Source organism: Haliotis rufescens, unplaced genomic scaffold (assembly GCF_023055435.1).
Source record: "Haliotis rufescens isolate VD_foot unplaced genomic scaffold, xgHalRufe1.0.p SCAF_15, whole genome shotgun sequence".
Classification (NCBI taxonomy): domain Eukaryota; kingdom Metazoa; phylum Mollusca; class Gastropoda; order Lepetellida; family Haliotidae; genus Haliotis; species Haliotis rufescens.
Genome location: NW_025963835.1, coordinates 14,054,385 through 14,078,597, shown reverse-complemented (window position 1 = coordinate 14,078,597; position 24,213 = coordinate 14,054,385). Strand labels below are relative to the sequence as shown.

The following is a 24,213-nucleotide window of genomic DNA, read 5'->3' as shown; positions in this document are numbered from 1 at the left end:
CTCGGCATTAAGGGGATAAAACAAGGACTGGTCGGCTCTGAGTCAGTATACTGTGTCTGTGTGGGGTACGTATTCATGTTAAACTGCAGCATGATATCTCAGTGAGCTAGCACTATAAATCAGCATCTCTCCGGTCTAGTACAAGCAGCCACACACACACATGTGCATGCACGTCGCTATATAAGTGCAATAATCTTGGACGCGACGTTAAACCCAATTTCACCTCATCTCACCTCACCTCAGCTTCGGACTTAGTAAAACACCTCCTGTGCTTATTATGTTGCCTGCAGTATATTTATCCAGAGGTGGAGTGATATTGGCATCACAGTGGAATATATGTCTACAAAATGCAAAATATAATCCAAATGTAGGCTACAACAATGCTTAATTACAGCTGAGACTTGCCAAATTCTAGACTTGAGATGGATTCTTTATTTATTCTTTAGTTTCTAGGAGGCAGACTAGGGTGATAACTGAACTTATTTATGTTATCAAGGGGCATTTCTAAGTGTGCATAATTTGTTAAATCGCAAATTTGTTAATTCAGACCTTTTCACAGGGAACTGTACCATCTGCATGTACAAGGTCTCACTGTTTTCTGTTTTCAGTATTAGGAAAGCACCAGTACATTGTTGTATGTCACTACAAGTACCAGTAAATCAATGTAGCATCATACAGGTTCGTTTCTGTAATATCAGTATCCTTCACACATCTACATCTATTGACAATGTCCTTTACTGGTATAGAGAAACATGTAGTGGACTTTGTCGTGTAGATGGTGTAGGAACTACATGATCTGTCCGTGTGATGCAGTGATGATGTTGGGATCCGCCTTCGAGGGACCATTAGATCTGAGAAATGTTTGTGTCCGTGCAATATTTATGTGAGGTCTGCTACTGTTGATTTGCAACATTCCAATGGCTGTGTTAATATGTCTAATCACATGGAATAAATGAAAAAAACAAATGAATTCTTCTACTTTTTATTTGTCAGATTAGAGACTATTAGCGTATTTGTTTGGAAAAACTGCCATAATAGATATTCTTGAAGTTGTCTTACAGCTATCGCAACATTATCTTACTGACATCACAGTGAGCTTTTTGTGACGGAGTTAACATAAGTTGGGGTTTTCCATTGATGAGAGAGAGAGAATGATGATGATGATGACGACCCTAGGTCGTCCCTCAACTTCAATCAATGAAGATTCAGTCAAGGAGATAGAAAAACTTATACTACCAGAAAGACGTATTTTACCATTGCTGAACTTCCTCTGCTTGTTGGGTGCCAAAGTTTCTAAATTCTGATCTTAAGGAAAAAGGAACTGACATTGCCAGAGAAAATTTAGAGCTAATTGAGGAGGATCTCGTCAAATTAAAAAAGAGATTAGTGACAGGTGATGAAACATGGGTCTACCACTGATCCTGAGTCAAAACATCAATCCATGGAATGGCACCATTCCACTTTTCCGGCACATAAGAAATTCAAGTCGTCAGGATAAGAAAGTTATGGCAGAGACCATATACCGATATATGGTCTCTGGTTATGGCCACTGTATTCTGTGATGCAAAGGATGTGGTCCTTGTTGATTACTTAGAAAGTCAAAAGAAGATTACCGGTGCCTACTCATTTGCTTAATGGCCTGAGAGATTCTATCAAAGAAAAGAAGCGATGAATGCTGACTGCTGAAGTTTCTACTTTTTCGTGATAATGCCCCTTCTCACACCTCTCCACTTGCAAAGGCTGCTGTGTGACAATCTGGGTTTGAAGAGCTGCATCACCATCCCTTTTTCCCGAGGCAAGCGTGTCCGCTCTTGCCTCGGGAAGATGTCACCCTCCATACTGGCCAGACCTGGCACAAAGTGATTTCCACCTGTTTCCTAAACTGAAACACATTCGTGGAAAGCGCTATGACAACAACGATGACCTCAAAGCTTCCGTGAATGCCCGACAGTGCCCGAAGCAAATTAAAAGACACGAGGCACTGTCCTGCTGTGTTGACTGACAACATATGGTACCTTCAACAGAGCTGGCGCTATTCTATGGAACCTTCAACAGAGCTAGCGATGTTAAAGGTTCCATAGAACAGCACCAGCTCTGTTGAAGGTTCCATAGAACAGTGCCAGCTCTGTTGAAGGTTCCATAGAACAGCGCCAGCTCTGTTGAAGGTTCAATAGAACAGCACCAGCTCTGTTGAAGGTTCCATAGAACAGCACCAGCTCTGTTGAAGGTTCCATAGAACTCACCTCGCACACACTTGACTGACTTCGCTGCAATTGCCACAATTACAGTTCCAACAAGGCGGGTATATGTATCAATACAGTGCAATCCAAAGACTACTGTCTGTTGAAGGTTCCATAGAACAGAACCAGCCCTGTTGAAGGTTCCATAGAACAGCACCAGCTCTGTTGAGGGTTCCATAGAACAGCGCCAGCTCTGTTGAAGGTTCCATAGAACAGTGCCAGTGGTGAAGGTTCCATAGAACAGCACCAGCTCTGTTGAAGGTTCCATAGAACAGCACCAGCTCTGTTGAAGGTTCCATAGAACAGTGCCAGCTCTGTTGAAGGTTCCATAGAACAGCGCCAGCTCTGTTGAAGGTTCCATAGAACAGCGCCAGCTCTGTTGAAGGTTCCATAGAACAGCACCAGTTCTGTTGAAGGTTCCATAGAACATCGCCAGCTCTGTTGAAGGTTCCATAGAACAGTGCCAGCTCTGTTGCAGGTTCCATAGAACAGCGCCAGCTCCATTGATGGTTCCATAGAACATCGCTAGCTTTGTTGAAGGTTCCATAGAATAGCGCCAGCTCTGTTGAAGGTACCATATGTTGTCAGTCTACACAGCAGGACAGTGCCTCGGGTCTTTTAATTTGCTTCGGGCACTGTCGGGCATTCACGGAAGCTTTGAGGTCATCGTTGTCGTCATAGCCCTTTCCACGAATGTGTTTCAGTTTAAAACAGAGCTGGCGATGTTCTATGGAACCTTCAACAGAGCTGGTGCTGTTCTATGGAACCTTCAACAGAGCTGGCGCTGTTCTATGGAACCTTCAACAGAGCTGGCGCTGTTCTATGGAACCTTCAACAGAGCTGGCACTGTTCTATGGAACCTTCAACAGAGCTGGCACTGTTCTATGGAACCTTCAACAGAGCTGGCGCTGTTCTATGGAACCTGCAACAGAGCTGGCGCTGTTCTATGGAACCTTCACCACTGGCACTGTTCTATGGAACCTTCAACAGAGCTGGTGCTGTTCTATGGAACCTTCAACAGAGCTGGTGCTGTTCTATGGAACCTTCACCACTGGCACTGTTCTATGGAACCTTCAACAGAGCTGGCGCTGTTCTATGGAACCTTCAACAGAGCTGGCGACGTTCTATGGAACCTTCAACAGAGCTGGCGCTGTTCTATGGAACCTTCAACAGGGCTGGTTCCGTTCTATGGAACCTTCAACAGACAGTAGTCTTTGGATTGCACTGTATTGATACATATACCCGCCTTGTTGGAACTGTAATTGTGGCAATTGCAGCGAGGTCAGTCAAGTGTGTGTGAGGTGAGTTGAAAGCTGAAAGTCGAGTTTGAGTGTGTGGCCATTTATTTTGAACTGGTCACTGGTGTGGCGTCGCATTGACAAGCATGCTAATCTTATGTGTGTTTCCATCTGTATATTTGAAACAGAAGATTATATGTGGGGTATTTTAGGCATGTCATTGATAGAAGTTATGTTGTCAAAAAACACGTTTTGGTGCATGCATGTGTGAATGTGTCTCTGTGTTTGTCGTGTGCATGTGTGTGTGCACGTATGCGAAAGCCAGCAGGGTATCAGCATTTTACGTAAGATGTACCTAAAGGACAATTGTTTTATGCATGTCGTCAATATCAGAGATGTTGGTTGGTTGGTTGTTTTGTTGTTTTATGACGCACTCAGCAATATTCCAGCTATATGACGGCGGTCTGTAAATAATCGAGGTTGGACCAGACAATACAGTGATTGACATCATGAGCATCAATCCACTCAATTGGGATCTATGACATGTTTCAACCAAGTCAGCGAGTCTGACCACCCGATCAGTGATGTATCCAATTCGGGGACTTCATGTTATTCTACAGAAATCCAAGAAATCCTTGTGGAGGTCATTGTAGTCACCGTCCCTGTTTTCACGTTCTCTGTTGGCACGAGGGCGTTTGATTCTGCTGTCCTGCCATAGCATATGTAATGGTTTAGCAGTGGGACTATTGGATCATGAAGCCAAATATTTCAGGACAATTTTGATTCCTAAAAGCCAACGAGTATCTTTAAGAACTACAAACTTTTTTACACCTTTTAAAATTTTGTTATGAGTGAGTGTAAGTTGGGTCTTACGCTCCTTTTGACAATGTTCCAACCATATCCACCAGACACCATCAATGAGCTTCACGCATTGTTCATATGTGGGGAATAGAAGTGGGCCTTTGACGACCAGCGAACGCTTTACCAATAGGCTAACCTACCGCCCATTCCTTATGAAGCCTTTATTATTATTTGAACTGATTACTCAAGGTGAGGTGAGGTCTGGGGTGGCACAAGTCGTGTAAGGTGCCACGATTCACTGGGCAGAGTTGCGTCCCTTGGGCATGACAAACCTATGATTGTGGGTTCGAATCTGATTATGTCTCTAGGTTTGTCTGCACCATCCCCATGCTCGTCGGAAAACGTCTGAGACCTGCATCATTTCGGGCTTTCCTCCCACATTAAGCTGTCATGCCGTGATTTAACTGGAATACTGTTAAAAGCGGCGTTAAACCCAACTCACTCACTCACTCAAGGTGAGCTGAAGTGAGTTGGGGGGACATGTGGTAAAATGGGGTTAAATGTCGCGTTCAAGATTATTGCACTTATGTAGCCACACCACTCATTGATACACCACTTAGACACAGTATATGGACTTTGAGATTACCAGTCCTTGTTTTATTGAATTAAAGCCAAGCTCCAAGCAAGATAACCAGTTTACCATCTTTTGACGTCTTTTAGTATGACCTGAACCACCGACCTGCTCCCAGGGAAGACGCTCTATCAACTCGATCACAGATGCGGCTCGGATTCAGTATACAGTGTCTGAGTGGGGTATTCATGTTAAACTGCGGCATGGTATCTCAGTGTGCTAGCACTATAAATCGCCATCAGGACGAACCAGTACAAGCAGCCACACACACATACATGCATGCTTGTCACTATATAAGTGCAAAAATCTTGGACAAAACCTTCAACCCCATTTCACCTCACCTCTATGCTCCATACAACGTTGCAATGTCTGCTTGCTCAATAATCGATTGATGTTCTCACGCACGCATGCACACACAGTGTTGCCGTGGAGCAAATCAAACCTGGAATCTCCATGGTGTCAACAGAATAAAATAAACAATAACTACAAAAACTAGGAGTCTTTTACTATCATTTGAAGAGTACAATGACAATCATAAATACTTATCATGTAAGCTGAAATTTGTTTCTACACTATTTGCAAACATTGTAGAAAGTGTATCATATCCTATAAACTATGTACTTCGTGAAACTCTCAAACTTTATACACCCTGTTCTGTGAACGACTTGTTCCATAGGCATTGGAACAGGATTAAAAATAAATATTTGAAAAAAAATCGAAAGCAGCAAATTATTCGTCAAGTTGTGTCAAAATATAGTACAGTTTTATACACCCAGAAAACGGCATTTCTCGAATTGTTCAAATATTGTTTTTAATCCAGTTCCAAGTGCCTTTGCTTGAATATAAGAGAACAATAATCATCATTTCCAACAACGGAACACTGTTACCATGGTTACCACGAACATCTAATGAGTAATCATAATTTGTACAGATTCGTTTTATCATTGTTAATTGCATGTAACAGCAAAATAAAGGTATATGTGAATTGCTGCCTCCAGTGTGTCTTTATTATCCAGAATATTACAAATATCTGAACCAACAATGATTCTCCAAAGAAATATTGACCACTCCCATGACATCAAGAGTACAAGTCACACACATATTGGATCAATGCTCAGACTAGAACCTTGCTGATCTTGGCAACTGAACATTTGACATTCTGGTGGGAGGGACCTCAGATTTGGACCTCAGGCCTCGAACCTCAGAATGTGGTGAACAAAATAATTTGACCTCAAGTTTTACACACACAAAAAAGTTCGCTTGATATGATGCATGTCGCGAAAAAGAATTCAGAGAAAACATTGTCTGGAAGCGGTGACAGAAAGAATATCGTCCAAAAAAACCAGGTCTCCCCCAGACCTGAATATTAAATGGTTTGACCCTTAACCTATAGAAAATCAAGTTTCATTTCCTAAGGTATTTGGCCAATTTGTCAGAACCCTGATCCTCTGTGAGTTGAACATATCGACAGAGATAATTCAGTCAAATATTAAACCTTGCACAACTACCTGGTATCGAGTGTTGGGCGGACAAAACTCCTAGTCCACACAGCCAAGACCATGAAGACCAGTGAGACAAAGTGGGGAACTACGAGAAAATAATTCACAATAAGGAATTGTGAACTAGCAGGATCTGAAACACTGTATATACATGTGCTCGTGTAAGAAGTGCACCGTTACTGAAAAAATACCAATAGATATATCAAGGTCAAGGTAAATGTGTCAAGGTCGATATCAAGTTCAAGGTGAGAAACTAAAGTCAAGGTCAGGATCAATGTCAAGTTCAAGGTCTAGACTAATCATTGATAGATCCATGCATCTAGATGGCATCTAGATGACAGACAAACAATTCAGACATATCACAACATAGGCCATCCAGACTTTCAGACATGACAGCACACAACGGTGGACATACATGTACAACCAAGAACATAACAGTCAATGACAGGAAAACAAAGTGAACATTTACTCTGGTATCTAGAATTGACTACACTGACACTGAGAACAAAGGGATTACAAGGAATAATATGTAACAGGCCCGAAAAATGCCAGAGATACTCTCTACAGTCACATTCACAACTACACTTCTAAACAAGTAAAATTGTCAACAGTTTCTGTACATGCTAAAATGAGAACTAAACGGAAAATCCAGCCATGATTGAAAATCTTCCTCGGGTATTTGTGTGCACTGAGTATAGAATTGTACAACACTATGTGTCATCAGGTCAGAGTGAGTGAGTGAGTTGGGTTTAATGCTGCTTTGAACAGTATTTCAGATATATCAGTGAGTGAATGAATATGGTTTTACGCAGCTTTTAGCAATATTCCAGCAATATCATGGCGGGGGACACCAGAAATGGGGTTCACACATTGTACCCATGTCGGGAATCGAACCCGGGTCTTCAGCGTGACGAGCGAACGCTTTAACCACTAGGCCACCCCGACCGCCCCTTCAGATGTATCAGAAGTGTCAGCTTGATGCAGGAAAAAAAACCTGAAGTGCTGCAGACTCTTACTACAGTTGTGTGGGATGCTGCAGACTCTTACCACAGTTTTGTGGGGGGCTGCAGACTCTTACTACAGTTTTGTGGGGGGCTGCGGACTCTTACTACAGTTTTGTGGGGTGCTGCAGACTCTTACTACAGTTTTGTGGGGTGCTGCAGACTCTTACTACAGTTTTGTGGGGTGCTGCGGACTCTTACTACAGTTTTGTGAGGGGCTGCGGACTCTTACTACAGTTTTGTGGGGTGCTGCAGACTCTTACTACAGTTTTGTGGGGTGCTGCAGACTCTTACTACAGTTTTGTGGGGTGCTGCGGACTCTTACTACAGTTTTGTGGCGGGCTGCGGACTCTTACTACATACTACAGCTGTAGCTGCATCCTCATGTTTCAACTGTATCAACTGTATGGGAATTTAATATAACGATAATGACTACACCTATATATCAGCCAAACAAAGGCCATGTTTCTTTGTATAGTTAGCACTGTTACACATATGGTACTGACAAAATGTCTTTGTTAAGCCATGGAGCTGAGAACTGTAATAAACGTGGGGGATATTATATCACAGACTGAAATCTCAATCTCTATCCTTATCACAATATCAGATAAATTGATGCACTGATATAAATAAAGATACAGAAACTTCAAGTCCAAGACAGGCATTATGAATCCCGATTATAATGATTTTTATTAATTTGATTGAATGGGCTCATCTTGAAATACTGTTGAAAGTTTTCATAAAGAGTTACAAAACTAATCCACTGGAGACACAGAATCGATTATTATTTGATAAGAAAGTGTCATCCCAAATATAACAATTGATACAGCTCAGCTATTTTCTAAAAGTTCAAGCAGAAATATCTGAAAAACTGTTGAAATACTTGACTTGAAATAAAACCATAGCTGGATGTTCAATGAAACTGAAATATTATTTGACAGAGAGTGAGTGAGTGAGTATGGTTTTACGCCGCCTTTAGCAATATTCCAGCAATATCACGATGGGGGACACCAGAAATGGGCTTCACACATTGTACCCATGTCGGGAATCGCACCCGGGTCTTTGGCGTGACAAGCAAACGCTTTAACCACCAGGGTACCCCACCGCCCCTCTGACAGACAGTGACATAGGAGAATGACACATTGATGTGGCACATCCTAATACACCATGATGCACCCCTTAGATATGGAGAGCATAACACCAGATTCCTATACAAAGCTATTCATGAAAATATTTGGGATGAAGGAGCTAGACTGATCTCATGTCATAGGTCCATGTTGTCGTCCTCTGTAAACTGACAATGCTGAGTTGGGGTTGAGTTGGTGAAATGACAGAGCTCAGTTGCGTCTGTGCTGGAGGTCAGGGCCGTTGAGGGAAACCTGCAGACAAATACAAGTCCGATTTATTTCATATGTTTGTTTTGTTTGTTTATTTTTATGCCAGCTGTATGACGGCAAGCTGTAGTGAGTGAGTGAGTGAGTATGGTTTTACGCCGCTTTTAGCAATATTCCAGCAATATCACGGCAGGGGACACCAGAAATTGGCTTCACACATTGTACCCATGTCGGGAATCGAACCTGGGTCTTCGGTGTGGCGTGCTAACGCTTTAACCACCAGGCTACCCGACCGCCCTACGGCAAGCTGTAAACAATCAAGTCTGGATGAGACAATCCAGAAATTGATATCATGAACATTATCCATGTTGTCGGGATATAATGACCTGCAATCAACCATGCCTCACCACCTGAGACCCATTGTGACCTGCATAGGTTGCTGGGGACCAAGTCTACCCCAGAATCCCCAGCTGGGATGTATGTAGGCCACAGGCCCATGAACACTGAAATACAATGACATCTACATTAGGGCTGGGACAGGTTAACTTGGGTACTCGGGTTGGGTGATTCCTGAGTAGGACCCGGATACCCACAGGACTACCCAGACCCGTGGTTAGTTACATGATATATTGTTTAATGGCAAAAATTATCAAGAACTTCCACGGTTACACTATAAGTGACTAATGTTCGCATTTCTTTCTGACTATGCACACATTCCTTCTGACTTTATATGTTTGAATAGAGATAAAACTTCAGTCAACTTCAGTGTATGCATGACCAGATCGTTTAATATGAATATCTAAATACATTTTGCAAGGGCTACGGTCAAACTATTCCCAATTGGACATTTGTTGCTATCTCTTGAGACCAACAGCTGGTACCGGGTAGGGTCCGGTAATAGTGGGGTGGGTACCCGGGTAGTAAATTTGGACTTATCCCAGCCCTAATCTACATATACTTCGGTGCATACAAATATTCATAAACATATCAGGACTTTTCAATAATCAACATGTATTGTGTCCTGGTATCCATTTAATCATAAGGCTAAAAAAAAAAAATATTCTTGGTTCTCAGGCACTCCCCGCATCATCTTAAAGTTCGCTGCATGTTTCGTTTTTATTTCCATTTTAAAAAAAAGTAATTTAAATCCTCAAATACTTCAATTCCAATGGTGGTCAAATACTGTATTCCAGTATTTTATGAACTACCAATAAAAAAAAGACACCGCCCTGACTGCAATATGATTTCAAAAAACATGAGAACCAATTCTTTTATTTTTTTTTAAGCCTAATGGGACAGTGTCAGTATAAGTTGGGGAGAAAATGCAATTTGGGCTGAGAAGGGTAACTCGGGTACTCGGGTCGGGTGGGTCCTGAGTAGGACCCGGGTACCCACAGGACCACCCGGACCCATGGTTAGTCAAGTGATATATTGTTTAATGACAAAAACTCACTACAGCTCAGTGACACTACATGTTGCTAATGTTCGCATTTCTTTCCGAAGTAAAGATAAAGCTTCAGTCAACTTCCACGTCCGCGTGGTCTCATAGTTTAATACATGTATCTAAATAGTTTTGGCCAGGGCTGCGGTAAAACAATTCCCAATCAGACATTTTGTTGAGACTCTTGAGACCTGCAGTGGGTACCCAGGCAGGGTCGGGTAGGGTTGGGTTGGGTAATGGGGGGTCGGATACCCGGGTAATAATTTTGGACTCGTCCCAGGCCTAAATGCAATCTCAGATCATTACAGCACATAGAAGGAAGACACTGACACTCTTTTGAAAATATGGAAGGGTGTGCAAGCCATCAAAGACTGGTATGCTTCTCCTTTGCCAGAGTCTATGACTCTTCAACAAGTTAATGTCAGTTGAGTTGGTTGAGGATAAATTCATTGTAAGGATAAGAATTTATGGATGAACAACTTCTGTATTACAATTAAGAGCGACATATCGGTGTAGGTTCTAACACCATTATCAAGCAACCTACACCGAAACATCGGTCTTAATTGTAATAAAGAAGTTGTTCATCCATAAATTCTTATCCTTACTCAATACTCCAACTTCTAAATGCCTATCAAAGAAGATAAATTCATAAATGCACAAGTATAAGTTGGGTCAGGAAAAACAAAAATACCGTCTTCGACGTAATAAGCGCCCAGAGCGCTCTCAAAATTAGAAATAGGGGGCCCTTGTTAGAATATTATTTGGGTGAGAAAAAAACCAGTTGAAAGATAGATTTCGTGGTTTATGGTGACAGCCTGAAATGTTTATGTACGACAGATATATTTTTCCAGAATTTAATTGCCCATAATTAAAGGTGCATATAACACACAAGTGTGTATTATACATGAATAAATAAGTCTTGTGTACATTGATCAATCGGAAGGGTGCTAATTGGGATTGTTCATTCGCCAATATATCAGCAAATATCGTCGTGGGCGCTTATTAGAGTGGGGCAGTTATTACGTCGAATACGGTAGGTTTGACACCGATACATCCGACTGCTACTGTTGAGATCAATGTTTATTTATTATCCTTGTTATTACAGTCATCTATTGTTCATACTAAGGTGTCCAGTCTTCATCTTGACTTTAATAAAAAATAAAACATAAAAAAAGCCTTCCTCTTTACTTTTGAAAAAAAAGAGGATGATAATCTAGGAATCAATTTATTATGGCCTTATAGTGAGGTTTCTGACCACTCACATGTCTGTATATGATGACGGGGAAGGCACTGTTATGGTGAGGTTTCGGACAGGCTGCTGTAGTATTTGACTTGGCAGATCCTGGTTCTCTGAACTGGTCACTAAGTCCTCCATGTTGCTGAGGACGTCCTCTGTGCTGATGACTGAGTCCTCTAGGCTGCTGCCTTGAATACCGGATGCCTTGGGTGAAAACATCTCCTCAATGTCCTTCACAATGCCAGGGGGTTTCCACAACACAACCTGCATACATGGCTTATTTCTGAAACAGGTCAACCATGTTAGTGGGGGGTTAAACACCGTTGAAACAGAGTTTAAGTTTGGTCGATCCTTGACAGCTTTATGTGGGAACAAAGTGGTACAACTATCGTCAAATCAACCATGATAGACAGGTGTTGAAAAAACAAATGGTCGGATCATCTCTCCCAAACAGGGGACATCAACTATCCAAAAGAGGGGACCATCTCTCCCAAAAAGAGACACCAACAATCTAAAAGAGGGGACCATCTCTCCCAAACAGGGGACACCAACTATCTAAAAGAGGGGACCATCTCTCCCAAACAGGGGACACCAACTATCTAAAAGAGGGGACCATCTCTCCCAAACAGGGGGCACCAACTATCTAAAAGAGGGGACCATCTCTCCTAAACAGGGGACACCAACTATTTAAAAGAGGGGACCATCTATGCCAAACACTGGGGCACCATCTCACCCAAATAGGGGCACCATCTCTCATCATCAGAGGGGGCATGGGTGGCCCAGTCGTCTAAGGCGCTGCGACTCACTGTTGCGTCCCTTGGGCAGAAACCTATGATCATAGCTTCGAATCCCGGTTCGCCACGATTATGTTTCCAGGTTTGTCAACACCATACCCGTGCTCGTGGATTTCACCAAAGCGGTAAACATCTGACACCTGCATCACTTCGGGCTTTCCTCCCACATTAAGCTGACATGCCGCAATATATCTGTAATATTATTAAAAGTGGCATTAAACCTAACTCACTCACTCACTCTCATCATCAGGGGATACCAAGTTTCCCAAACACAGGGCACCAGCTCTCCTAAACAGGGGCACCAGCTCTCCCAAATAGGCTCCACCAGCTCTCCTAAACAGGGGCACCAGCTCTCCCAAATAGCTACACCAGCTCTCCTAAACAGGGGCACCAGCTCTCCCAAATAGGATCCACCAGCTCTCCTAAACAGGGGCACCAGCTCTCCCAAATAGTATCCACCAGCTCTCCTAAACAGGGGCACCAACTCTCCCAAATAGGATCCACCAGGTCTCCCAAACAGAGTGCATCAATCAAACAACCTCTGTTGTAACTTTTGGGGATGGTAAGTTATAATAAATTTAAACACATCAGTTTGTATGCATGGAATCCCTTCTACAGTTGCACTTACAAATCTTCGAGTATTGTCTGGGGTAAAATGGTGGACTTGAGTAAATCTTGTGGGTTGATCCCGGCCTTGATTCTGAGACGAGGCAGACTAGAGTTGGTGTTCTGGTTGATTGTACTGGGGGCGTCTATCCCCATATCTTCATCTTCTAACCTGGGGAGCAAATATTCCAATGGGTTGGGTTAATACTGCAAATGATATTTCATAATGATTCATGCAGCCATGTTTCAAATTGACTTATTTCGACAAATCTTAGAAACATCATCACAAGGTGGGATCCTATACAGAATATCTACCGGTAGGTTTCGGAGGAAATGGTCAAATACAGTAAAAAAACGCAAAGTTTTAACTGCAAAGGTCCTGTGTTTCAGAGATGAGGCGAAATGGTGTTTAACCTTGCGTCCAAGATTATGCACTTACATAGTGACGTGCATACACGTGTGCGTGTGTTGCTGCTTGTAATAGTCCATACTAATACCAATTTTCAAATGCTAGCCCACAGAGATATTTGGACTATCCCACATATTGATAGTCCAATCAGAGAAGGTTTCACAAAATCAACATCCACGACTGGTATACCTTCGTATGAAAGAGATTTACCGCTGCCCGTCTTTGTTGACACGTCTTTTTCATTGAAAAACGATTGTCTATGTTTTTGGATGAAATCACGAATGATTTCAATACCTGATCAACTAGGTCGTCGCCTGTGGTAGTTGCCATCTTTGTGATGCTATACGAGATAAGAACAACGATCTGATTGGATATCGCGTTTTCATTACAATGGGGCACAACTTGTGGTCTATGTGAGGTGGTGCCAGGCTCGAGTCAAGAAAAGTGGTCTTATGTGGCAAGGGTAGAAACTAGACTTTGATAAAGCCTAGTGGACACGCTTGCCTCAGGAAGATGATAAATTACAGGGCCATGCCTAACTTTACCGGTAAAACACTGGTAAAAACCGGTAAACAGGAACACTGATAACGTGTGATTTGTTCATCCATTACCTGTCCTCTATTTCCCTAAGTTTTTCCCAGCTGGAGTACTGCCTGCGGTCTGTGGCTTCAGACGTCCCAGTTAGGTTCAAGCCCTCCATCCGAGCGGCCATCTTCTCATCCGTGATTCGGACCTTTGAGCTGGGACACATGGAGCTGGAGGAAGAGACAGCAAAAAGTTCTCTTAGTAGCGACAATTTTGGTCACAAATGCAACTTAAATCTATGATTGCGACCTAATCTGATCTACTGCTCATAGCGTTGGCTATCTAAAAATATATTGCTAGCGACAATACCTACTGTATTGCACACCCAAGCATAATGAGCACCCCCTACAGTATTTAGGAGAAAAAAGAAGATCTTAGACTTCACACAATGAAACCCATAGGAACATAATCCACATTTGTCTTATCTCAGACTCTCAGGTCTGACTCCTTGGGAAAAAAAACCAACCATCTAAAAATTAGGTTGGGCTTCTGAAATATTCATGTTAGGAGCCACTTGGCTCCCTAATAAAAAAATCAATCTTAGAAGGCTGAAAGAAGCTCCAGATAACTTTTTGAGCAATTGAGTTTTTACTTGAAGGTTTCTATTCTAATTGGGTTATTACATTTTTCATTGATTCTATTCATCACTCTATCATGTCTATTGGGTTTTTCCCAAAATGAGTAAACATTTTAAGGTTTCAAACAATAATGAGCCTAAATAATGTTTAAGATGCATATAATGGTTCTAATTATCGGCTTGACTCAGAAAGTTAATTAGCTTGTAATTGTGTTTTGGGAATTAGCATGCTGAAAAAACTTCATTTAGGTATTTACGCATGCTGTTTTTATACATTTGAGTTTTTCATTTTATGCATGTGTTTCTGTATGCAAGTTAATTAATTGAAAGTTATTGGGTTTTGAATATTTTTAATATTTTTGGGTTTTACACAAACATGCAGCTTATCTGTAGCTCTGTGTTTGTTTTGTTTTGTTTTGTTTGTTTGTTGTTCAACGCCGCACTCAGCAATATTCCAGCTATATGACAGCGGTCTGTAAAATAATCGAGTCTGGACCAGACAATTCAGTGATTGACATCATGAGCATCGATCAACGCAATTGGGATCGATGACATGTATCAACCAAGTCAGCGAGCCTGACCACCCGATCCCGTTAGTCACCTTTTACGATAAGCATAGTCGCCTTTTTCGGCAAGTATGGGTTGCTGAAGACCTTTTTGACCCCAGAATCTTCACAGGTGCTGTAGCACTGTGAGGAACAGACTTACGTATTGTAATGCAGTTCACTATGTCTCTTTGGTCTTCTCTGAGTGAAACTGCAGGATGCTTTGGGCTCAAACTTGGAGGTCCTGCAACACAAAGAAATCTTGTCATGATGAGGATGAGGAGTAGAATTATTTCATCTCCATGACGATGATGTATATATATTGTAAACATGGTAAATCAACAACAAAAAATCGGTCACCAAATTAATGACAGTGCCCACCCCTAGCCTAAAATGGTAATGAAATCAATGTGAATATCCCCACCTGTGAAATATAAAAACTTACCATGAATCAACAATGCCTGGATTGTAGACTTAGAATTCCAATGATATTTTACAACTCATAAACTTTCATTAACCAAGTTTAGCGAGTGAGTATTGTTTTACAGCCTTTAGCAATATTCCAGCAATATCACTACGGCGGGCACCATAAAATGGACTTCACACATTGTACCCACATATGGAATCAAACCCGGATCTTCAGCTTGACGAACGAACATTATAACCACTAGGCTACCCCTGAACCTAGTTTAATCATGGTAATACTAATCATGCTAATAGAAACATAAATTTTATTAGAATCATGCCTTACACTTGTGGTTAAAGTTAGATACATTCTCATTTTGATATACCGAATTCACCATAATAAGTGCTCCAAGCTATTAGAAAATTGACAAAAATGTAAATTCCTTGTCAGAGATTGAGTGGTATGAACAAACTCAGTTCAAATGTCAATGAAAATAACATCTTCAATAATAGTTATCATTAGTTATGAGACAATTATATTCTCTTTCTACATCATTTATATTTAACACTGAGCATTCACTGAAGCTCTGCCCTTATCACAAAAGCGGGGTGTCAAGTCCAGATTTGATTATGTACAGACCACCGTCACGTAGCTGGAATATTGTGGAAAGCGGTGTTAAACAACAAACAATTAACATCAAATGGACATAATTTAGCATCCCATGGGATGCAGGTATTATTGATGTCAAATCTCTGTTTGGGTATAGGATGCTATATTCTGCAGGGCTCTACGCGATGAACAGATGTGCTTCCAGTACGCACAAATGTTGAGAATGGATGCGGAAAAAGAATATACTGCGTCCCGATGCACAAAACTATTTCTTTGTCCCTACAGCACATCGATAACATTTATGGGTGTCTGTCATTTCATCCATCAATCCATCAATACACTTGTGGGTAAAGTTAGATACATTCTCATTTTGATATACCAAATTCACCATAATAAGTGCTCCAGGCTATTAAAAAAATGGCAAAAATGTAAATTCCTTGTCAGAGATTGAGTGGTATGAACAAACTCAGTTCAAATGTCAATGAAAATAACGTCTTTAATAATAATATGAGACAATTATATTCTCCTTCTACACTTCTGTTTTCTATAAGTTGAGTCTGTAATCTGGTAATATACACAAGCAAATACTGAGTGTTTTTGGTCTTATTTTGTTTGTTGTTTAACGCTGCCCTCAGCAATATTCCAGCTATATGACGGCAATCTGTAAACAATCAAATCTGGACCAGACAGAAAACAATTGCCAACACATTTTTTCATAAAATTTCTGAATCAATGTATATAATAAGATGACATGAAATCTTTAATCAATGTCAGTTTTGTAGACCATTTGATGAACAGGTAATTAACATCATCCAAACAATTTGTGAAAAAAACCCACATAAACATGATAAATACAAGATGCAGTTTTTCGTCCCTCCCAGTTGTGTACAGCAACGTTGAGTTTTACTACTTGTTTACTGACCAGCAATGTTTCAGTTTTAATGAGTGAGTTTGGTTCAATGTCGCTTTGAACAACATTTCACTTTTGTTATGGCATATCAGCTCGATATGGAAGGGACAAAAGCCATTGGTCATATCCAAAAGTAGTCTTTCTTGGTTTTCACTAGTCACGGACTAACAGATTAGTGGCCCTGTGTGGGAGGGGAGCCCATGTGATGCAGGTCTTAGACACTTCCCACATTGCATGGGTATCGCTTGTTTGTCTTTTAACGCTGCACTCAGCAATATTCCAGCTATATGATGGTGGTCTGTAAATAATCAAGTCTGGATCAAACATCTAGTGATTGACATCATGAGCATCGATCAACTCAATTGGGATATGATGACATGCATTAACCAAGTCAGCAAGCCTGACCACCCGAACCTATCCTCTTACGAAAAGCATAGTCGCCTCTTAAGCAACGCAAGGTTGCTGAAGACTTATTCACAGGGAGCAGGGGTATCGTGCTGACAAGCCAGGACATAGAATCAGGGTAAACCGGGATTTCAAACACATGATCAGAGGTTTCTGGCATGTTTAAGGGATGCAAATCTGAAAAGTGAATTGCAGCCCTTAAAAATGTGTGGGCCACTGGTGCCCCCTTCAGGCCTACAGCCTTTTTAGGACTCAAAGGAAAATGAAATGGACACTTACAGAGAAGACTGCTGAAATGCTGTGGACTGTGAGGACTGTGCTGTGAATACAATGACGGGGGAGCTGCTCTGGGGTACTGTAGACATCCACGGCATTTGTTGGGGTACAGTGTGCTGCCACCGCGCCCCTGTCCCCGGGGCGGTACGAGGTCCATGGTACGGACTGTGTGTTGTGGACACTGAGGCAGTATACATCGGTGAGGCGTAGGATACAACATTGGTCTGAGTTGGAGATGTGAAGGTAAAATTGGATGTCACATTCTGTCCAATTTGACTGTTTTGATAAATGGAGGATGGCATATGTGAGGTTGCCGTCAATGGAAAAAATGGCGATGGATGTCGTAGACTTGGTAGATAACTGTTGTTGTTGTTATTGTTGTTGTTGTTAAGGTAGAAGCCATAGTCTGGGTTTGCCATTTCTATCACATGCTGTGGTATAGGCCTAGATCTTGGTGTGCAATATCCAAGATAGGGCGGACGCTATTTCCTCCTAACCACTAAACTGTCTGATCTAAGTATCATCTACGTGAAAATACATACATGAAGTGCACTCGTATTTGATACGAGAAAAGTTTGATACGAATTTCAACTTGCGTATTAAACATTTAACATGAACGAGTCGCCAGTAGCATACGGGAGTGAAACAAGCTTAGGTGATAACAATGACCTGAGCGAGCGTTTCAGCTTCAGTAGTAAGCTATGCTACCTCTACATCATGGCATTATGCCTTACAAACTTTTAGGGCGACATTTTAAAAAGTTTTATCATCCCACGGCCGGCAAACAGGGAAATAAATCCACAGATTCATAATTTGTACAGCAACAATGAAACTATAAGCACTTATTGGAGTTGTCTCCCTTTCTGTCGTAAACCGTCACGATTGGTTGTCGTAAACCAGGTCTACATTTTAACTGCAGATGGAGTCAATTTGGTGGCAACATGCTAGTGATAACTAACATCAAATATTCAACCCAGCACCATTTAATTATCGATTAATCTCTGTTGACACCTAGCATGGTCTTAAAGACGGAAAATCCACCCAAGGAAGTTTGGTTCAATTACTGTATTTCCTCTATTAGTCGTCCGGCCTTCAATACACGCCGGCCTCCAATTGACGCGAGGGCATGTACGCTCTTTCTTTTGTGCGGGGAAAAATAAACACAGCTCATAATTTTGTGTAAATAAAAAAACTCAGCCTCCACTTGCTTGAAAAAGCCCAACTCGATCAGCCTCAATAAAAAGTCTCGACCACAATATGGCCATCCTCATCAATACAGAGTATTTCGTGAGCAAATCCATAATCTTTGATAGAGATACATGACCATGAGAGAAAGTATGCCTGTAACCCTTGTTTATTAATAAACATTTCAAATCTTCCATTTCAAGAGGCCATAACAGTTGTTGACAGTGATGGGAAATGATCATTCAGCATCATATACCCTTACTTGGGAAAAATACAATATAAACATACATATGAATAAAAAATAGTTTATTGCAATAACCTAGACAAACACCAGACAATCTTGTGATTGACATCATGAGCATCGATCTGCGCAATTTGGTATACAATGACATGCATGAACCAAGACGCGAGACTGACCACCCGATCCCGTCAATCACCTCTTACGACAATCTCGGGCTGCTGAAGACCAATTCTAACCTGAATCTTCACGGGGCAAAGGCTTCTGAGTCCTCTGTACGAGTAAGTTAAGCATTCAAACAAGTATATCTGATTTCTCCATCTCGATAACGAATATAATCGACGAGTTCCGAATGCAAATTAATAAAGCCGCGCTATTGTATTGTTGTGAATATTTTATACATACTGGCGTTTCTTAGCGCCATGAAAGGATAAAGAGGGAATATATGTGTTCTGGTGGAGTTTCTTTGTCGGGTGGAGTTTCTTTTGCGGGGATCGACATTTTTCGAATGGAGGTGGTTATAAGAAACAAAACCGAATCGGTTTAGATCTGATTAGCTCAAGGACCCAAGCATCCTTCATATAGAATGGGCGGACACATCCTCCAATGCAAGTGCGGGCAGCTATTCACAGATAGGTATCGCATGGGAGTTAAAGATCTGATTTCTTTGAGATTGATGATCTATCGATCTATACGTTCGCTTTATGGTTGATTGTCCAGTCTGTTCACGTAATCGAGGTTGCTCGATCACGCCTATTAATCATGCTACTCAAACAAATCGAAATTTACAGTAATATATGAATTGATGGTTATCAATTTTCTCAGATTACTTATTACTGGCTAGATTAGTTCAACACTTATAGTCTGAACTTTATTACAGTACTCACGGAAATGAAAAAAACCTGTTTTTCTCCATTTAAAACTCGACACAAAGTGTTACGTCGCTGTAAATACGAAATAACAAAACAACTCGAAAAGTCCTAGTCTGGATTTGCTAGTTTGATCTCAGTGAACAATACTAAATGTACTTTACAGGAGGTAATTTGTCGTCACTTTCAACATTCAAAAATAAAACTAAGTCCAAATTGACATAGCAGAAACAGACTATAGGCATTATGCACCTGTTCTCAACTGTCGTCAAGGTGTCATAGCGCATGGACATTCACCTTGATCTACTTACACCTGGTTATGCCCTGTTTCACAATAGTCTGTTTTATTTTCATTTTTACACACTTTTACTTGTAAAAAGGCATAAAAACCTTCGATACGCTGTATTTGTGCCAAGGCCCAATTAGTACTAATTGAGTTGTTGGAATATTTACATATTTTGTATATTAACTGCATTTATTTAAGATCTGAGGTCGAAAAAACAGGGTTTTTTCATTTCCGTGAGTACTTTAGTTTCCCTTCCGCCCAGCACTTTAATATTTAATGCCGTAGTCATGAATGAAGCAAGTCTAGATTGTCCTGAAGGTTCTCACTGGGGTTCCTTTTTAATTTAAATGGAGTTGTTTGTTTCAACTTACATGTGTTTTCAGAGACTAACCGTTAGTCTATGTAGTTGATGTAGCCGTCGATGTAGTCGTTAGTGATGCAGCGGCCATAGCCGACGCCACGACTAGCCGTACAATTGGTTCAATCCCAGTATGCCTTAATCCCAATTTGTCTATACAGTCATTACTATATAGGTACATTGGGAACTCAGTTTCTATCCTTTTAAGTCAATGGACCGAACCACTATGGTTTGACTTATATTTGCTAAGAGATCATCTTTCCGAGGCAAGAGAGTTAACTGACTATAAAAGTCCAGTTTCCACCCTTGCCGAACTAGGCTTGTATTATGGAGTTACATTTTGGCTGGACTAACGAGTCTATGCATAGTCCAATCATAATCGCCCACCGAAATCGAAATCCGGTTCGTAAACCGTCGTGCAGATTTCGGTTGATTGCAGGATTTGCAAAGCAAGTGCACCACCAACTCATTGTCAGCAGATATTTTCCAAATCTTTTCATGTTTTTAATCAAGGTGCGTGATTTGATGCATTTCGCGATGTAAGACCCGTTTTATCACAATATAGATCTTGATTATCGATCAGATCGTCCTGACTGGGCGCCACCATTTTGTGTGAAGCAAACGCAAGTGATACGAGAGGTGGAATCTGATTGGTCCATAGGAGAGGCTTAGAAGGGACATAGCTGGTAATAGCCACTGGTGGCGCTACGATCGAGCCCAGTAATTCCAGCCTAGTTCGGCAAGGGCGGAAACTGGACTTTTAAAGTCAGTTAACTCTCTTGCCTCGAGAAGATGCTAAGAGATAAGCGTCAGAAGAAAAGAATAAACATTGTTTGTCAGTATCTGTTGCCCAGTGAGGTCGGGCTTGTACTGTTGCAGATTCCTGTATAAACTTTGTAAAAAAAAATTTAAAATGAATCGAGGAATTATATACTTACCGCTGTATAAACAACAACAAAATAATGTAGAATCTGTAACATCAAGTAACTATGTTTAAGATGAATAGAATTAACGTTTTAATTCATTGTAGTTTAAACAAGTCAGAAGGACACTGGACAGCGTTTGAAATAAGTGCCTACCCGTAGGCCCGTGGCAGGCAGATCTCGTGTCGGGCCCGTAGTTTCAAATTTGTATGGGTGCTTCGTAAATTTACGCCTCGATTTATTTATCAAAATAAGCTGCAGTTTTTCTTTTAAATGAGGGCATGTCGGTCGCGAGTTTAGTCAGGGGCTGCAGCTTAGGGGTCTGTGCGTCCTGATGGCAGCCTGGCAATATATTTTGTATCAAACAGCTGATCGGTGTCGAACTTTTTAAACCTGTGAAACAATTAGAAATCGTGTGCCCTTTTTAAAACATGTGGCATATTTCACTGCCAAAAATATTACAACGCAGAAAGCTATTGTTAAATGGGTAAAACATATATATATATATATATATATATATATATATATATATATATATATATATATATATATATATATATATATATAGTTTAGTACCGCCTCTCATAACTCAAATGATTATTATTTTTATGTATAAACACCTATTTATGCATGTCTTTATGGTGTACAGCGGTGAGACGAAGATAAAATGTCTGTCTGTGAAGCTATAGAGGCATAGACCTAAAAACTGTCATAAAGGTGGCAGGCTAGCGGTGGCGGGCCTATGCATGTTTTTATGATGTACAGCGGTGAGGCGAAAATAAAATGTCTGCCTGTCTGTCTCAGGGAGGGGGATTAAAACTAACAGCCCAGTGTAATCAGAGCTATAGTCTGTTTCCCTGTTGATTGGTGAGATTAACTGTGGGTGGGAGGCATGATCAAGCCATGCCTCGTACATTATAAATAAGTAAACAGTTGTTCACCTGTCAACTATTTTATCATAAAGTTATCATATGGCAGTAATAATTACTTTTACCAAATAAACAAATTAAGTGAGTGCAATAATTCAATCTTACATGATTACTGTCCTCCAATCCCAATTGCGTAGATCGATGCTCATGATATCAATCACTGGATTGTCTTGTCAAGACTCGATTATTTACAGACCGCCGTCATATAGCTGGAATATTGCTGAGTGCGGCGGTAAACAACAAACAAACAAACAAACAAGTGCCCTCCCAAGTAAGTGTCACTGCAAAGTGTAAATGCACAGCTCCACATTAGACTTGATATATTCCTACTTCACGTGGTGAACAGAGTTTTGAGTACAATGGGCATACATTCAGGCTTACGTAGGGGCGGACCAGAGGGGAGGGGTGGGGGTCAGAGGGTTTGAAACAGCACCATTGCAAATCACATAGTATTATATCGTACACACTCATTATTCGTATTCATCTACAAACATTAAATAATTCAAACCCCCCGCCCTCCCCCCAACGTACCCCCCTTTACAAAATCCTGGTAACGTCAAGTTTCAGTCAATATATTCTAAGAACATTTTTGCGAATTTCATTTTGTGTTTAATTTAAGTGTGCTTATTATGTTTTCCTTTCCTTTCTATGCCTTTTTCATTTATATATTTCTATGTAATTTATGCGCAGATGATTAATTTTGTATGACGGCAGACTGGGGTAAGTCTAGTCTGGAACAAACAATAGTCTTAATTCCCACTGTTCTAGTATTTAACTTTGTCTGGTGATATATAGTCATTTAAAGGCATTTATAAGTTGGGAGAATATGAAGACATGACACCTTTTTATGGATTGCAACTTCTTTCATTCTTTGTCTCCTCCATCATTGTTTCTTTCAATATGGACAAGTTTATTTCATTTTACAGGTGGTCGTCATATAGCTGGAATATTGCTGAGTGCGGCGTTAAATAACAAACAAACAAACAAACATTTCAAAGGTGAAACAAGTAACAGTCATGTTCACTCGTGCATTACTTTCTGAGCATCAGACCGTATCTTGGTTTTACTGTAGATACATTGGGAGGACCCCCGACAATCCGCCCGCTTGCAGACCACAGGTCGGTCGATCAGGTTTGGTATGTAGTGTCATACAGCTACTTTTCATGTATATTTATATTTACAATGTGCATCGGTTTCCGTACCTTATGAGCATAAAGAAACATACAGTTAGAAGTTAAATTATTAAAGTTAAACCTTATCTTCGAGCACAGTTGGCGCACTGACGTCACACAATAACAGTACTATAAGAGGATAAAGGGTCACATGTTGACCTGTCCGTCCTTTGTAATCAAAGATGGCTGACTGACGCTCTAAGCTTCATGTCAACTATCATGCATGTCCAGTCTTAGCTTCACTGTAGATAGATGAGCAATAAATGTCATTCAGGTGAAGTCAACTTATTCGTGTCCATTAAAATGAAATTTTATAATAGTCATTGGTTATATTACCCAATCAGAATGTAGTACGTACTTCTGTAAATGCATCATTATTATGTATAAAATTTGTATGTTTGTACCCGATATGATAAGAGATATGGCCGGGGTGGAGGTCGGCACACGGGACTCGGGACCCCAGGTCACACCCTCGGTCGACGCCTACCACTCCCCGTGTATAAAGACTCGACTTACACTTAGACTTAATACTTATGTGTGACGGTCCCCAAGCGTCAGTTAGGTAGTGACGGTGACCCACTCAATAAGTAACAACCATAGGCCAGCGACGCACCCAGAAGTAACAACCACATAGAAGTAGCAATCACCCAGAAGTAACAATCACCCAGATGTAATAATCACCTAGAAGTAACAATCACCCAGAAGTTCA

At 41.0% G+C, this 24,213-nt stretch overlaps 1 protein-coding gene across 1 annotated transcript; it reads right to left on the bottom strand.

Moving 5' to 3' along the window:
- Positions 1-5,398: 5,398 nt before the first annotated feature.
- Positions 5,399-18,425, bottom strand: LOC124118057. Its single transcript, XM_046480107.2, has 6 exons — positions 17,548-18,425; positions 15,102-15,182; positions 13,843-13,986; positions 12,845-12,994; positions 11,448-11,705; positions 5,399-8,789 (listed from the first exon to the last, which is right to left on the bottom strand). The coding sequence occupies exons 1-6, from the start codon at positions 17,961-17,963 to the stop codon at positions 8,675-8,677; spliced, it is 1,164 nt and encodes a 387-aa protein (XP_046336063.1). The 5' UTR covers positions 17,964-18,425; the 3' UTR covers positions 5,399-8,674.
- Positions 18,426-24,213: the final 5,788 nt, after the last annotated feature.